This window comes from Diorhabda sublineata, chromosome 1, assembly GCF_026230105.1.
Source record: "Diorhabda sublineata isolate icDioSubl1.1 chromosome 1, icDioSubl1.1, whole genome shotgun sequence".
NCBI classification, from domain to species: domain Eukaryota; kingdom Metazoa; phylum Arthropoda; class Insecta; order Coleoptera; family Chrysomelidae; genus Diorhabda; species Diorhabda sublineata.
In genome coordinates this window covers 43,526,329-43,544,301 of record NC_079474.1, presented here as the reverse complement: position 1 = coordinate 43,544,301, position 17,973 = coordinate 43,526,329, and the positions used below count along the sequence as shown (strand labels likewise).

The following is a 17,973-nucleotide window of genomic DNA, read 5'->3' as shown; positions in this document are numbered from 1 at the left end:
CTTCACTTCACAAGTTCACGAGCAGTGTTGCCACAATTTAAAAGCTGAATGTAAAAATTGAACTAGAAAATGTACTAGATTGTACCAACTTCAAACAAATTTAATAAAATTGTAGAAAAATGTATAAAGATAAGTTTAAATTAAATTTTTTTTTCCAAAAATGTTATAGACTGTGTCAATTATTATTTTAAGGATGAAAAATTTATATAAAGTTTACCGATAAAATGAGCAATGCAGTACAAAAATCTCACGATCTAAATATAAATTAACTTGGCTCTGTTTTCTAATTATTGTTACAATCTAGTACAATTTCTAGTTTATTTTATTAAATGAAAATATAAAATAACTTTATATTTGCGAACGCAGGGAAAATGTATTAGAAAAAAGGAAAAATGTACTAGCGTATAAAATACACTAAAATGTACTAAAATTGTACAATTGTACTAGCTCTGGCAACACTGTATATGACTGCTCACAGTATGGCACTCGCGTCGCATCACCCTGCCGAAGGTTCGTGCACCGCAAGGATTAGCTGTTTTCTTAGATTGCGTAATATATTAATTTTTTTCCCTAAACGACCTTATCTCAGTTGTCAAATTATGGACTAATGGACAACCTGTATATTTATTTGATAACGACTAAAATGTCATTGTCATTTTTATTATGACAAACAGACAACAACCGTTTTTTAATTTAGTTATATTCAAATCTAATTAATTAATAACAAAGTGTTTAAAAATATTGCAAGTAAGTTAAAGAAATGTTTTAATACGTTATTTAAAAAAAATCTATTTATGTAAAGAGAAAAATATCTTTCATTATACTACAATTTCCAAATGACAAACCACTACTCCAAATAATACTCTTATTAAAAAAACAATCAATTTCTTTCAAATATAATTATAAATCAATTTGATTTCATAATATGAATCACGTAGATACATGAATGTAATATTGCAAAAATGGCATCAATTTGAAGTGGTAGACTTTTTACTAGTAGAGCGCGCTTTTCAGAATTTCTCGCGGAAAGTAGTTGTGTTCGGAAGCGCTGATTTTTCTATTTAAAACTGATTATTAGAAAAAGAAAATGAACCGTTGGTGCACTCTGAAAACTTGCACAGCCAGTGGTAGAAAAGAGAACTATAATTTGTGTGCAGTGATGGATTTACGCCTAGGCCGGTGAGGCATAGGCGTAGGGCGGCACAATTTGAAAGACGGCAAAATTTTTGAATTTTAGAGACGAAAAAAAGTCTAGACAATCCATTTCAAAAATTGGTTAAGGTTAGTTTTTATGAAAAATTTTCTATGGAATTTACACCGAACAAACAGCTAATTCGACTCAAGAGATTAAATGTTGAACCAAGAAATTTTTCTTGGTTCGAGTAAATTATCTTTATTAATATTAAGTCTTTGGAAAGCACACCAGCTTTTTTGTCTATCTGCAGTGCGTAAGGGGGGTCGGTTAGTTGTGGTCTATTTACTTTTTTGTTGCCTTCCAAAGTGAATAATAGCTTGTATGTGTAGCCGACAGATTTTTCAGGTAGGTAGTTTTGTATTTCTTTATTATTGTAGTTCTCAATAGATTTTGGAGTACTACCGTTGCCTAATTTAGTTTTATCAACTGGGAATCTAGTTATTTACCATATTATTCTGAGTTTACGTTTGTACGCTAGCTCAACCCAGAAGTACTAAGAAAACTCATTATTTATAAACAGCTAAGCTTAATAAAAGGACATACATATGGTGGGAGAGCCGGCTGTATAAAAGTCCTATAGATCAGATACATGAATCATTTTTGGGGATGAGCAATAAAGCCATAGGTCTAGAGGTCACATCCCTGAAGTTGTTTAATTTTGCCCGCATGCATAATTATTAGAAAAGAAATGTTAAACGTCGACAAGCTCCACTTATTCGCTACCCTGAGTCGACCACCATTAAAAATATATTTTTTTTCTAATTTGTCTTAAACCATGGAATATATGGATCTGACTGTCGACTTAGTTTGAAGAATCAAAGAGCTTAAACATTTCATCTCTATGTATATTTAATTATCTGCATATCTTTTTCAAATACATTAATAATTTTTTTCCAATTAATTCTTTGACTCTAACATTACTAAAAAAAATTGGTCGACAACTTTTATTATTTACCTACATCTGAACGACTTTTTTTAACTCCAAATCCCTTTTGGAAAAACAATTCTAAAGGTTGGTACAAATTTTTACTTGGACCAAATATTTTGCAACTAAAATTGGACTCGACATTACAAATAATAAAATTACTAATCATTCGAACCGTGCTAATACAGTTTCCTAGCCGGCCAAAGCAGGAATAAGTAATCAACAACTTATAAAGATAACTGGACACTCATCATCATCTTCTATCAAACCCTACTTCAAAATTGATCCTGAACATCACGAAAATGTTACTTCCTTACGAGGCTCGAGTGAGAAAAATCAAAATGAATATTCTGCATTATTCTACATGTATGAATACCAGAGAATAAAATTTTGAAATTTGAAATCAGTACTCCTAACCAATTTAGAACAATTTTGTATTTAGTAACTGTTCATTTGAATAATTTAATTGTATCAATATAGATAATTATTGTTGTTCTTCATTCATATATACGGTCGTTAATTTATCTTACCAAAAACATTGGAGCTTCTCTTTTAAGCATAAATTACTTTTTAACTAAAAATTTTTCCTTCAGGAATTTTGCTCGGAAAACGGACATTTGACTAAATATATTTATAATATACTTACCATGTGATAGATTTTATACAATATTTTGGCATATAATAATAATAATCCAACGATTATTTTGGAATACAGGCATATTTCAATGGTGGATTCAGAAAGAGAAAGAAATAGTGCGAATCATGATCTGTTGGTTTAGGTTAGCTAGAGCCCCTATAAACGGAATTAAAAAACTCCCTGGAAGTGACAATTTCTCTACTACTAGAATTCTTTTTGATAAATCCAATGAAGTAAAGCCCCCGAAAAAGCCGGTACAGGGAATTCCTTACACCAATTTGACAATTGGAGTACCTAAGGAAATTACCAGAAACCAAAAAAGGTGAGAATATAAATAAAATAAATTCATTGTATAAATTTTGCGATGTGAGATTTTTAATTAATGTTCCTAATTTGTCCATTCTTTCATATTTATTCCATTAGGGATCTTGTTTCAAATATCTGGATTTGGTGATATTGAGACAAAGGTAAGGCTGCACACAATAAGAGCAGCCCGATTTCTGAACGACACTATATTGAAAAACAAATACATAAGTATTGAGGCCAAGTCAAGAACCTACAAAACTGTAATCAGACCCAACGAACACAGAAGAAACTCGGCCTAATACAGCAAAAACAAAAAGGCTTCTGGAAACCAGCGAAATGAAAGTCCTACGAAAAATTACTGGAAAAACGCTCCTAGACAGGGATCGTAGCGACGACATAAAGCAAAAATGCAAAGTGAAGAATATTAACGAATGGGTACTGAGTAGAAAGCACGCATGGGACGAACACATAAGTAGAATGAGCTAGGAAAGAATAGTAAGGATAGCACAAAACAACTCACCAATGGGGAGAAGAAGTATGGGAAGGCCACGAAAAGAATTGAGTGATAATCTTCCATCAATTGAGGCAATAGGCTGCTGCGAAGAATGAACAGGTAATCGGCCTAAAATGGAGTAGGAAGAAGAAGAAGAAGGATCTTGATATTTGATCAATTTATGTGCCATCTTCTTTTACCAAATTCAGCTGTCATTATTTTTATGTAATTCTGTTATCTTTCATTTACATTAGTTTATTAGTTGTTTCCTTATTATTTATTACAGGTTCCTCTGTTATTTTTCTAATATCTTTCATTTTACTTCTACATTTCAATATTTTATTCCAACTATTTCAACGTATTTACAATATCTTAAATAACTAGCTTCTCTCTCATCGATTTATCTCTATTTCTCCACTTGCTGTGGTTGTTCATTATAACTTAGGTTTCGTTTATGTTCAGGATTTCTGAACTTTCTCTTTTTCTGAAAATTTACGAAAAATGTAGGCGCAGACTACTCATTTGTATGTTTCCTAATTTTTTTACTTTGTTTTTTCATAAAATACATTTTTTGCCTTCAGAGTAGCCATAGTCCCATCTGTAGCTCAAACATTAATAAAGAAAGGTTTTAAAGTTAATGTAGAAAAAGATGCTGGTGCTTTGGCACATTTTTTAAACAATGATTATGAACAAGCGGGAGCAACTGTAACAGACCTTAATACTGTATTTAATTCAGGTAAGAAACAAAAAAATTGTCAATGATAATTATACTATTTTACGTAACTTCTCCAGGCAGGTATCATAATTTGAAGATATTGTCCGTACCATGACCTAATATAATGGTGCATGGAACTTCACACTATAAATAGGGACTTTGACAATTGACAGCGATAATATTCTCAAAGTTACATCTGTCAAATTGGCTGTCATTTTGCCAAATCATCATGGACTAATAGTGTGTTCAACAACACGTGCTATACATATACAACATGTGGTTTCAACAGGACGGCGCTTTGACATACTGCGCGAGTAATTTGAATGTCATCTCTCGTGGAGATGATATGAAATAGTTTTTGAGATTTGGCAATCTCTTCTAAGGGGTTTTTAAGCCGCAGATATATAAATATAAGCCACTCAGTATCACTGCTTTCTATATTTGGAGGAGGTTGTGTTGTCCCGGGACTTCTTTGATGGTGTTGGAAGTAACATTGGATATTAATCCAGTTGTTCCTATGATAATTATTCGTTTTAAGATTTCACATTCTCTGTATTTCGATCTGCAGTTCCTTGTATTTCTGTAACTTCTCTATTTCTTTTTGTGTTATATTGTAGTCCGATAGAATCGTTACATCTATCAATAGGCATTGCCTTCTTTTCTTAAACTCTATTATTAGGTTTGGTTTGTTTGCTAGTACCTTTCTGTCTGTCTGTATTTGTATGATCCATATTATTGTGTGTTTATTATTGGTTCCGGGTTATGCTGATACCACTTGGTGCGTGGAACCGTGCCCATGTCTGCTTTCCTGTTCTTTACTCAACTCCATTTTTCTTTCTGCTCCGATTTTATTGTCTGTGTATTATTATTAAAGAAAAGGAATAATTTTTTTCAACCTTATAGAATTAATGGAAAATGAAGATGATTTGCAAATGTTAATTGAATGGTTGATCAATTTAGAAAAGAATTATTATTTAATAAACTGATAGTTCAAAGTATTTTTCAATGACTTTTTATTTTTCATTTTTAAATATTTTGTACTATTTTGAAGGACGTTTCAGATATCATTTTGAAAGTAAAACCACCAGAGCTTGATGAAGTCGACAAATTTAAACAAGAAACTGTCCTTATTTCCTTTATATTTCCTGGTTTCAATCCAAAACTTGTCGATAAGTTAGCAGCCAAAAAACTCACTGTATTTGGTAATATTCAAAATTAATTTCATTAATAGTAGAAATAAGTATGCAATTCATATTTTTAATATATATTTTAATATTTAGGCGAGCCATAAAGTCTTTGTACAAAAACGGGACAGTCAGATTATTTTTGCGGTTGAGGTGTAAGGTGCAGGAAAGAGCTCAAATGTGCCGGAAATTCCAACATTTATTTTGCATTTAAATTTTAAAGCCTTTAAATATCAAAAAGTGTAAAATATTTTGTTTAATACTTGCCTAACCCAAAACCGAATAAACATGTTTTATAGTTAAGCATGTTATGCAAAATTAAATAGTTTGTTGTAACAACATGTATACCAGTAACAGTAACAGTTTCCAATTATATTTCATGAAACTTAAATAATTTAAATTTTCGTATTACTGGCAAAAAACGGGTATTTTCGTAAACCGACGGGACGACCCGAAAAGCCTAAAATAACGGGACTGTCCCGTTCAAAACAGGACGTATGGCCAGCCTATCCATATTAACATTCAGTTTTACACAAATAAATAAAATAGTAGTATAAAATTATAGAAAAAGAACTAAAAATAGATGTTTCTATATATGAGAGCTTCAAATATAATTTTTACCGATCAAAGCTTTCATTACAACAGTGCCACCTCTTTCAGCTATGGATTGCATTCCTCGAATATCAAGAGCTCAAGTTTTTGATGCATTAAGTTCAATGGCTAACGTAAAAGGGTATAGGGCAGTGATTGAAGCTGCAAATTACTACCCTAGATTTTTTCCAGGTAAGCATACAATATAACATCTTCAATGAAATTAAATAGCTGATAAGCTCGCTAAAGCGGTGACAGGCAAGCCCTTCATGAGACCCAAACCCTTATGTGGTATCAGCTACACAGCATTGTAAAGAGCACTGGAAAAATAAGTAGATAGAAGCAAAACCCTTTCTTGGGACAATCTACAAGACTGAGACAGGCGAAGACTCCTCTGGGAGACTATAACCACAGTAGATCTGCTGAATGTATCAACCTAAGTAAGATCAATCTACAGGAGTTAGCAGATAATGCGGCGTGCTGATTTTGCTGCACAGAAGACGAAATCTCTATCCACATTCTCTCGAAGTGTGAAATACTAAGGAATTCCAGAGTAGTACACCTGGGAGCACATGAAATATAAGTTGAAGATCTCCGGCAATTAAGGTCATCACACATTCTAGATTTCTTAAAAGGAGTAAGATTGATTGAGACCCAGTATCGCAGCAAGAAAGGGAGACACAATGAATCCTTTGGGTCGCAGTGTATACGAGACCATACCTAACCAAATCCATACATACAACTTTTTCAATATATCTTGATATGGAAGCACCTAATTGCTATTTCAGGTCAGATAACAGCTGCAGGAAAAGTTCCTCCAGCAAAAGTTCTAGTGATAGGAGGTGGTGTAGCGGGGTTAGCAGCTTGTGGTATGGCTAAAAATATGGGTGCTATTGTCAGAGCATTCGACACCAGATCAGCAGTGAAAGAACAAGTAGAATCTATGGGAGCAGAATTTTTAACCATCACTATAAAGGTAAGAGTATTCAAAATGGTTGCTAATTATAATGTCAAAGGACATACCTACCCTTATTTTTTAAAACAAGTGAACTTTGGTGTCTGTTGAATGAATTGTAGCAGGTAGTTTGTTTCAGTAGTTGTAATAACTTTCTATGGGCACGACCAACGACAATGTTTTGCGGTTGGTAAAGTTTTTATTGTTCTTTTTAATATTTTTTTTTGCAAAACAACGTTATAATACAAAAGCGTTAACTAAAACAATTTATCGAATATATTCGCATTATTTACTCACCAGTTTTTGCTTGATAACTAGTGAATTAACATACTGCTAGTAATTCTAGGACCGTGTGTCTATAGTTCCGCTACTCAATTATAGATGGCTTCTATTGGAATACAGTCGCTTTATAGAGACAGTGTAGCCAAGTTAGAATGGCCGCCATGCTTAACCCAAACTACGACATAAAATAAATTATTCTCCAATTTTTTTTAAATTAAAAAATTAATATTGAATCCTTGAAATGTTTTTGATTAAGTATTTGACAATGTAAATTACGATTTTGTAAGCGATATTAATAGAAGAACAAATGCTAAATCAACCGGTTTTGGGTTAAACATGGCGGCCACTTTTATATGTGTCTCTATCAAGCTACTGTATATTGGAAAGTTTTATAATAATAATTTTATATGATGATTTAATGAATACGGCTATCGATTATTTATAATTATAGGAGATATGGACAATTTTTCTTTTCTTTATGAATTTTAGGAAGAAGGTGCTGTTGCTGGAGGTTACAGTAAGGAAATGTCACAAGAATTTTTAGATGCCGAACGAGCTCTATTTTCGAAACAATGTAAAGAAGTTGATATTATTATTTCAACTGCGGCGGTACCCGGGAAGAAAGCACCAATACTTATTTTGAAAGTGAGTTTTTGGAAAGTACCCATAAAGAAGATTCCAATAAACAGATTTCGTGCTCCACATCTATTTCGTACAAAATATTGATTGATTGATCTCGTTGATTCCTAGGAACACATAAAGTCCATGAAACCTGGTAGTGTAGTAGTTGACTTAGCTTCAATTTATGGAGGAAATATAGAAACGACTAAACTTGGGGAAACTTATACCTATCATGGAGTAGTTCACGTTGATGCAAGTGATTTCCTCAGCAAACTTCCGTCACAAAGCTCGACACTTTATGCCAACAATATTTCAAAATTTCTCTTAACCATTGGTAAAGTATGAATAATATTTCAAAAAAATTATCGTATTAAAAATAACCTCAACGTTTTTAACTCCTTGATAAAACCACGTTATATTATTGGTAAATTACAGAATTTAAAAATTAATTTGTGAAGACTAATTTCTTCTTCTTTGGGTGCCCTCTTCTAACGAAGGTTGGCGATAACGCGTTATCTAATTTTGGAGGACAGTCAAGATTTTTTTCCACTTCTCGCGGTTCTCGTGGTTCGCTGATTTTATTTATTTCGAATTTTAAAAATATATTTAGAGTAGATTTTTTACTTAATGTTGTAGAGTCATCAATGAGAATCGAAATCATTCCATTTGATTTAATAATTTGTGAACAAATTCTTAATTTCATATTATATTAATCAGAATATGGTCGGTCGTGTTTGGCTAAATAATAAACAGTTCTAAATACTAAAGACGTGCTCTTACCTAATAGACGCCTTATTTAAATTGTCTATTACATTTTCTATTGGCTGATGCTGTTTGCTGTTTAGAATTTTTTCTGAATTAATGTGCGCTGTTGTTTTCGCGTGTTCTAAAATTTTTTTCTTAATTACGTTAACTGCGATTTTTTATCTTTACCGTAGTAAGAAACGGATGTGGAACTCCATTCCTTTGAAATATTTACACCACTGGTTTTAGATACTCCTAAGTGCTGTATTTTGTTACAAAAAGAGCAACCTAATTTTCCGGATTCCGGAACCAAGGAAATTATCTTTTCTTTTCTAATCACATTTCCGCACTCCAAATATTAAGCCACGTTATCATTATAAGTACTTGTTGTTATTGACAGATTCCAGTTGATCAGCGTTGAAGTTGGTGTTAGATACTTGACTCAATTTTGTAAATTCCTGGGTCATTGACTCATCTTCGCTACTAGTTTTTAGTTTCATTTTTAGAAAAATCGGTGATGCTACTGTTTTTTCTTTTTTCACGCATGTTGAAATTGCTAATAAAATAAATACTATTATTTAATAGGAAAAAAACGGACATTTTTTTTATTAATAATGAAAATGAAATATACTTACAGTTTATTGGATTAAAGATTATAGAAAAATTTATATAAATGTGCTGTCGCAAAGATGGCTTGACACTGATTAAAAAAATGGTTTTAAATACTCAAATTCTTACACTAAATACTACTGCCTACTTATCTTTAATTAATAAAAAATCCCATTTTTATACAGTAGGACAAAAAAAATCAATGAGCTAATTTTCAGGTGAACAGAACCACTTTTTCATTAACTTAGATGATGAGATCCAACGTGGTAGTATAATTTTAGATAAAGGAAAACTAATGTGGCCTCCGCCGGAAATCATACCTGTTTCTGTTCCCCCTAAAAAGGACCAACACGTTCAGCAAGTAAAACCAGTTGAAATATCACCATTCCAAGCTGATCTTAATAAAGCGTTATCACTCTCTGCAGGTAAAATATCTTGATCATTACGCTATTCTACGAAGATATATTGTTATAATCATTTACGGGGGCCGTAAGAAAGCGAGCATGCGATGTAAGTGACTGCGAAGCTTTCGCACTACACACTCCGCCATTGTGATATTCAGGCGTCAGTCGGCGTTGTGTTACAACCGCGTAAACATGTTATTGATGCTCTCGCTAAGTATGAATTGCAAAGTGTGATTCGTTTTCCAAAGGCTGAAGGCCATAGTGTTGCAGAAATCCATCGGAGAATGAGTCGTGTGTATGTGAGTGATTGTGTTGTGCGTGAATGTTGTCGAAAGTTTAGCATGATGAAGGGGGCCAAGGACACAAATCTGTTGTTTCAGATGAGTTGGTGGAACGAGTTGACAGAATGTTTTAAGAAAACTGCAGATTCACCATTACTGCATTGTCTACAGAATGTCCAGAAGTTTCAAGGTATGTTTTGTATAATACTTAAATTCATTGGCGGCAACTTTCTTTGAACAGTGTATTAAAAAGCTTGTCCACAGATATGACACATGTCTCAATATCTTCGGTGTTTTTAGCAATTTTGGCTATATTGGGTATTGGAATTGTCTCTCCGAATACTGAATTAACAACAATGGTAACAATATTTTCACTTGCTGGGATCGTTGGATACCATACAGTTTGGGGGGTTACCCCGGCTCTTCATTCACCTTTGATGTCAGTAACAAATGCAATTTCTGGTATAACTGCCGTTGGTGGATTGCTTTTGATGAACGGTGGATATTTTCCCACAAATTCTGTACAGGTAACATCATAGTTAAAGAATATGTGAAGATATTATTAATATGCAAGATCCAGGAAATGCAATAATGTCTTTTCTTATAGAGTCTAGCTGCGACAGCGGCGTTTATATCGTTTATCAACGTTTTTGGGGGTTTTTTAGTAACCAAACGTATGTTAGGCATGTTTAGAAGGTAATTTTGAAAAAGAATTCTTTTATAAGTAGTTTTCAGTTGGAAAAAAAATATTCAGAATCCTTTTTTATCACTATTTGATTCATATATTGTATATTTTTTTGTAGATTCAGAAATTGGTTATAGTTTTTTGTTACCCTATCTTGGATGTTTATCTTTCTTCCACTGATGATAATCTTTACTATTTTTATGAATATTTTATTGGAAATTGATTATTTCAACCTCAACCTTGATAATTTTAGACCCGGAGATCCCAAAGAATACAATTCATTATATCTCATCCCTACAGCGGCTTTTCTTGGTGCCTACAGTTGGGCTGCTGTCAATGGTTTAGAACAAATTCATGATATTGCATATCTTGCAGCTTCTGTGTGTTGCGTTGGAGCATTGGCTGGATTAAGTTCTCAAACAACTTCACGAATTGGAAACAACCTTGGAATGGTATTATTTTTTTATTAAATTACGTAGATTCACAGTTTAATTTAACCGTTTTGGGATAAAATAAAATGACAGAGACACATCAATTGACTCTAGATTAACTAAGTTATCACTTTTGGAATCGTTGGTACTATTCATATTGAGCAAACAGTTTTTACCACTATACCAACAATAGTGTCTGTTCTAAAGTAAATATAACTGAAGATGATAATTAGTTACTGAAACGTGCGTTATATTTATGATTATTGATATTGTTAGAATAAACAGTGGGTTCAGTGAAAAGATATGATTTTCCTTATCTCTTTAAAACGCGAGGAAAGATATTTTATATGTTTGATTATTGAACTAACATATCAGAAAATTGAAAATTACCTTTATCATATATTTACCGTCATAGTTTTTATTTTCGAATAATAATTGTTACAATATTTTAGATAGGGGTTAGTGGTGGAATAGCAGCTACATTAGGTCAGATTAATCCAACGGCTGAAGTTTTAACTCAGATGGCCGTTTGTGGATTAGCAGGTGGCATTATAGGTTCAGCAATTGCTAAAAAAATCCAGATTACAGATTTACCACAGCTGGTAGCGGGGTTTCATAGGTACGTTCGATAATTTCTTCGTCTTTCTTTGTTTTTTCCCTTTGTAGGTGTTGGATAAGATCTCTGGTCCCTCTTATACCCGTTCCTACCACTGTTTTCTCCTTTTGCGATCTTTCCAAATTCCTCTAAAGATTGAAGAGCTGCTACAACTAATGAGAGTTTGTATGAATAGGTATGTTTGATAATATATTCATTCCTTCTACATTTTAAGATCAGTACTCTTGTAGTAAATTCTGCCACCCACTAGGTCTTTCAAACCCCTTTCAACTCCTTTTAAATTTTTTTCTTTTATCTCCAGTTCCTTTGTGACCTAACACACCACTCCCCTATTCATATTGGATATAAAAACTAATCGATTATTTGTTTTTTGATTTGATTTGGATCTGCTTCATTATTCTATATCTTTTAGTTGTTGGTTCTTCTTGAGCTCAATTTTTGCACTATTATCTACCTTTGGCACCTTCCTCAATTTCTATTTTTTTTTCTATTTATACCCAATCCTTATATGTCGTTTATGTGTTTCTTTACCTCTCACTTCGTTTTATCCCTGTAATCATTATTACATTATCGTAACAATTGTTTTGTTTTATTTTTTTTTGTTGATTTTTTTGTTTTGTTACCTTTTCTCTGTATTTGTTTTTTATTTTCTTAGGTGTTTCATTTCTGTTTATTCTATTTCATCTTCCCTTTCAATTACCTAATTCTCGTTGTGTTAGTTTCAGTTGGCACTCATATTCTTTCATTTACAATGTCGAAAATTTTTGTGGATTCATCTTTCCTGTTAACTATTTTTGCATCTATTCTCTTGTCCTATATTCCAAAAATATACGTTACTCTTTTTAAAGTTTTGTGTTTCTATTTGCGTTCCTTATTATATCACTCGTTCTGATTCGGGACCAGATGGATTTTCTTTGATTTTTCTGCCAATACCACACTATCAGCATTTAACATTTTTGTATATACCATGTTCTTAGATTCAAATGATGTAACGTCTTTATTAATAACCTATGATTGTTCTTTTTATTAGCTTAGTTGGTTTAGCGGCAGTTTTGACATGCGTGGCTACGTTCATCAATGATTTTCCTACGTTTGCCTCGGATCCAGCAGCAAATGTTGTCAAAACAGCACTATTTTTAGGAACTTTTATAGGAGGTGTAACTTTCAGGTACTATTCTCATTATTTCTCATTGATATTTGATTAAAAATATCATTTTCAGTGGTTCTTTAGTTGCTTATGGAAAACTGCAGGGAATCATTAGTTCAGCACCTCTTCTATTACCAGCTAGACATACCCTCAATGGTGCATTATTATTATCTAATATAGGAGCAGGGATTTATTTATTCATGGATCCTTCGTTCGAAGGTGGCGTAGCAGCACTTAATACAACAGCTCTGTTGTCTTCTCTCATGGGCATCACGATGACTGCTGCAATAGGAGGTAAATATCAAATTCACTACATCGACCCTTAGCGTTACTATAGCTCTTACGTCGCTTATTCATATCAGGCTCGAAAGACCAAATAATGTTAACGTAGTGATAAACAGTGTGTCGATTTGAATATCAACTGCGGATATTGCATCATATACTAAAATATAGAGACTAGTTTTTTTATTATAAACGTTTTTTTGGAAAATAATGATAATATGAAAATATGTGGAATACATACCGTAATTCAACACTTCTTTTTGTATAACCGTGAATAATTCGAAAATTTTTAAATGGATTTCAACGTTGTTTAAACAAATAGATTGAGCGAGTCAAAAGGAAAATTTTGATAAATGATTAAGCCGAGTTTTGGTGGAATATATACAGAAATTTAACACATCTTCAGAACCAAAGATCTATGCTGCATCTACCTTTTTATATAACCGTGAATAACTCGAAAAATGTTAAACTGGCTTCAAAGATATTTAAACCAATCGATGAAGCGATTCAAAAGGAAAATTTTGATATATGATAAGTCGAGTTTTGGTGGAATATATACAGAAATTTAACACATCTTCAGAATCCAAGATCTATGCTGCATCTACCTTTTTATATAACAGCGAATAACTCGAAAACTATTAAACGGATTTCAACGATATTTAAACCAATCGATGAAGCGATTCAAAAGGAAAATTTTGAAATATGATAAGTCGAGTTTTGGTGGAATATATACAGAAATTTAACACATCTTCAGAATCCAAGATCTATGCTGCATCTCCCTTTTTATATAAACGCGAATAACTCGAAAACTATTAAACGGATTTCAACGATATTTAAACCAATCGATGAAGCGATTCAAAAGGAAAATTTTGATATATGATAAGTCGAGTTTTGGTGGAATATATACAGAAATTTAACACATCTTCAGAATCCAAGATCTATGCTGCATCTCCCTTTTTATATAAACGCGAATAACTCGAAAACTATTGAACGGATTTCAACGATATTTAAACCAATCGATGAAGCGATTCAAAAGGAAAATTTTGATATATAATAAGTCGAGTTTTGGTGGAATATATACAGAAATTCAACACATCTTCAGAATCCAAGATCTATGCTGCATCTACCTTTTTATATAAACGCGAATAACTCGAAAACTATTGAACGGATTTCAACGATATTTAAACCAATCGATGAAGCGATTCAAAAGGAAAATTTTGATATATGATAAGTCGAGTTTTGGTGGAATATATACAGAAATTTAACACATCTTCAAAATCCAAGATCTATGCTGCATCTACCTTTTTATATAACCGTGAATAACTCGAAAAATGTTAAACTGGCTTCAAAGATATTTAAACCAATCGATGAAGCGATTCAAAAGGAAAATTTTGATATATGATAAGTCGAGTTTTGGTGGAATATATACAGAAATTCAACACATCTTCAAAATCCAAGATCTATGCTGCATCTACCTTTTTATATAACCGTGAATAACTCTGGTTTCAACGATATTTAAACCAATCGATGAAGCGATTCAAAAGGAAAATTTTGTGTTTATTTATAATTTATTGGTTTTCTTTTAGGTGCTGATATGCCTGTAGTTATTACAATGTTGAATAGTTATTCAGGTTGGGCACTGTGCGCGGAAGGTTTTATGCTAAACAATACCCTAATGACCATTGTCGGTGCCCTAATAGGATCTTCTGGTGCTATATTGTCCTACATTATGTGTAAGGTAAGTAACTGAAATTCTTTTTAATACACATACAATTTTCGATGACTATGAATTTTTTTTGCAGACATTTTTTAGGGGATCGTAAAATATGGCGAACTCCTAATAATTCTATTACAATTAACATACCCTCTTCAAATTTTATTTTTTCTGTTATGCCATTTGTTTTTATTTACACCAATGCTCAAAATGCTTCATAATTCATTGCCAATGGCTTTACTATTATAACTATAAATCAATTTATCGCCGAACTTGACTGTGTTGCCATATAGTGTGGAAATCCAGTAAAACCTGAAATTTTCTTGACTCGGAAAACAAGACTATAATTTCTGATCGATTGATTTTCTATGTACGTATTTACAGGCAATGAACAGGTCCTTGACGAACGTAATAATGGGAGGATTTGGAACACAAACAAAAGGAAGTTCAATGAAAATAACCGGAACCCATACTGAAATTAATATAGATCAAGCTGCAGAAGCAATTAATAACGCTAGGAACATTATCATCGTACCTGGGTACGGACTATGTGTGGCTAAAGCTCAATATCCAATAGCCGATATGGTTTCTAAACTAAAAAAAGCGGGCAAGAAAGTTAGATTCGCAATTCATCCTGTTGCCGGTGAGAAATAATCATATTGATTCAGTCATATCGAGTATTATGTAAGAAACTTTTATTTTTTAATTTTTAGGTAGGATGCCAGGGCAATTAAACGTCTTATTAGCAGAAGCGGGTGTACCGTACGACGACGTATTAGAAATGGATGAAATCAACGAGGATTTTCCCGATACCGATCTAGTTTTGGTCATCGGGGCGAACGATACAATCAACAGCGCAGCTTTAGAAGATCCGAATTCTCCTATTTCTGGTATGCCAGTATTGGAAGTGTGGAAAGCCCAACATGTGATCATTATCAAGAGAAGTTTGGGCGTTGGGTATGCTGCAGTTGATAATCCGGTATTTTTTAAACCGAACACTAGTATGTTGCTAGGCGATGCTAAAAAAATGGTTGATGAGTTACTGATCAAAGTTGGCCGAGCTGAACTTTAAAGTGGATTTAAGTTTATACGTTTTTCAAATTCGATAAATAAATTTTATTTATTTATTTATTGTCGTTATTTTGAAATGTACATTAATCGTTGAAATAATCGATTGTTGAAACAACATCTAGCGCCTGACGTACAACATCATTCACGATATTCCTCATCTCAAATTGTTGCCTCATCTGGAAGTTCTAAAAAAAATTTACGGTTTAACTAAAACAAATTTTTATTTCAATTTAGCGCACTAGTGAGAAGAAAACAAGAGTTTTTAAATAAATTGCAGAAACAATCAAGGAAAGAATGGATCAAGGAAATTTTACAAGAAAAAACCTATTAGTATAAAAATGATTAGTTTAATGGTTGACGAGCGAGATATATTTGATAAGTCAAGTTTTGGTGATATATATACAGAAATTTAACACATCTTCAGAATCCAAGATCTATGCTGCATCTCCCTTTTTATATAAACGCGAATAACTCGAAAACTATTGAACGGATTTCAACGATATTTAAACCAATCGATGAAGCGATTCAAAAGGAAAATTTTGATATATGATAAGTCGAGTTTTGGTGGAATATATACAGAAATTTAACACATCTTCAGAATCCAAGAGCTATGCTGCACCTATCTTTTTATATAAACGCGAATAACTCGAAAACTATTGAACGGATTTCAACGATATTTAAACCAATCGATGAAGCGATTCAAAAGGAAAATTTTGATATATGATAAGTCGAGTTTTGGTGGAATATATACAGAAATTTAACACATCTTCAGAATCCAAGAGCTATGCTGCACCTATCTTTTTATATAAACGCGAATAACTCGAAAACTATTGAACGGATTTCAACGATATTTAAACCAATCGATGAAGCGATTCAAAAGGAAAATTTTGATATATGATAAGTCGAGTTTTGGTGGAATATATACAGAAATTTAACACATCTTCAGAATCCAAGATCTATGCTGCATCTCCCTTTTTATATAAACGCGAATAACTCGAAAACTATTGAACGGATTTCAACGATATTTAAACCAATCGATGAAGCGATTCAAAAGGAAAATTTTGATATATGATAAGTCGAGTTTTGGTGGAATATATACAGAAATTTAACACATCTTCAGAATCCAAGAGCTATGCTGCACCTATCTTTTTATATAAACGCGAATAACTCGAAAACTATTGAACGGATTTCAACGATATTTAAACCAATCGATGAAGCGATTCAAAAGGAAAATTTTGATATATGATAAGTCGAGTTTTGGTGGAATATATACAGAAATTTAACACATCTTCAGAATCCAAGAGCTATGCTGCACCTATCTTTTTATATAAACGCGAATAACTCGAAAACTATTGAACGGATTTCAAGGATATTTAAACCAATCGATGAAGCGATTCAAAAGGAAAATTTTGATATATGATAAGTCGAGTTTTGGTGGAATATATACAGAAATTTAACACATCTTCAGAATCCAAGATCTATGCTGCATCTCCCTTTTTATATAAACGCGAATAACTCGAAAACTATTGAACGGATTTCAACGATATTTAAACCAATCGATGAAGCGATTCAAAAGGAAAATTTTGATATATGATAAGTCGAGTTTTGGTGGAATATATACAGAAATTTAACACATCTTCAGAATCCAAGAGCTATGCTGCACCTATCTTTTTATATAAACGCGAATAACTCGAAAACTATTGAACGGATTTCAACGATATTTAAACCAATCGATGAAGCGATTCAAAAGGAAAATTTTGATATATGATAAGTCGAGTTTTGGTGGAATATATACAGAAATTTAACACATCTTCAGAATCCAAGAGCTATGCTGCACCTATCTTTTTATATAAACGCGAATAACTCGAAAACTATTGAACGGATTTCAACGATATTTAAACCAATCGATGAAGCGATTCAAAAGGAAAATTTTGATATATGATAAGTCGAGTTTTGGTGGAATATATACAGAAATTTAACACATCTTCAGAATCCAAGAGCTATGCTGCACCTATCTTTTTATATAAACGCGAATAACTCGAAAACTATTGAACGGATTTCAACGATATTTAAACCAATCGATGA

General features: G+C 32.6%; 2 protein-coding genes across 2 annotated transcripts in view; one reads left to right on the top strand and one right to left on the bottom strand.

Moving 5' to 3' along the window:
- The first annotated feature begins 2,882 nt into the window (after positions 1-2,882).
- Positions 2,883-15,889, top strand: LOC130444567 (NAD(P) transhydrogenase, mitochondrial-like). Its single transcript, XM_056779815.1, has 17 exons — positions 2,883-3,079; positions 4,138-4,292; positions 5,333-5,473; positions 6,116-6,238; positions 6,835-7,022; positions 7,773-7,928; positions 8,034-8,238; positions 9,476-9,682; positions 10,243-10,469; positions 10,550-10,638; positions 10,881-11,079; positions 11,511-11,677; positions 12,705-12,842; positions 12,895-13,115; positions 14,690-14,841; positions 15,202-15,460; positions 15,531-15,889. Exons 1-17 carry the CDS (start codon positions 2,883-2,885, stop codon positions 15,887-15,889), a joined length of 3,183 nt encoding a protein of 1,060 aa, XP_056635793.1.
- Positions 15,890-15,953: 64 nt separating this feature from the next.
- The window catches only part of LOC130444497 (probable multidrug resistance-associated protein lethal(2)03659), a 32,535-nt gene continuing 30,515 nt past the window's right edge, over positions 15,954-17,973 (bottom strand). The window contains exon 19 of the mRNA XM_056779687.1: positions 15,954-16,073. Within this exon, the coding sequence (XP_056635665.1) occupies positions 15,972-16,073 (102 nt within the window). The 3' untranslated portion in view covers positions 15,954-15,971. The remainder of the gene's footprint in view (positions 16,074-17,973) is intronic.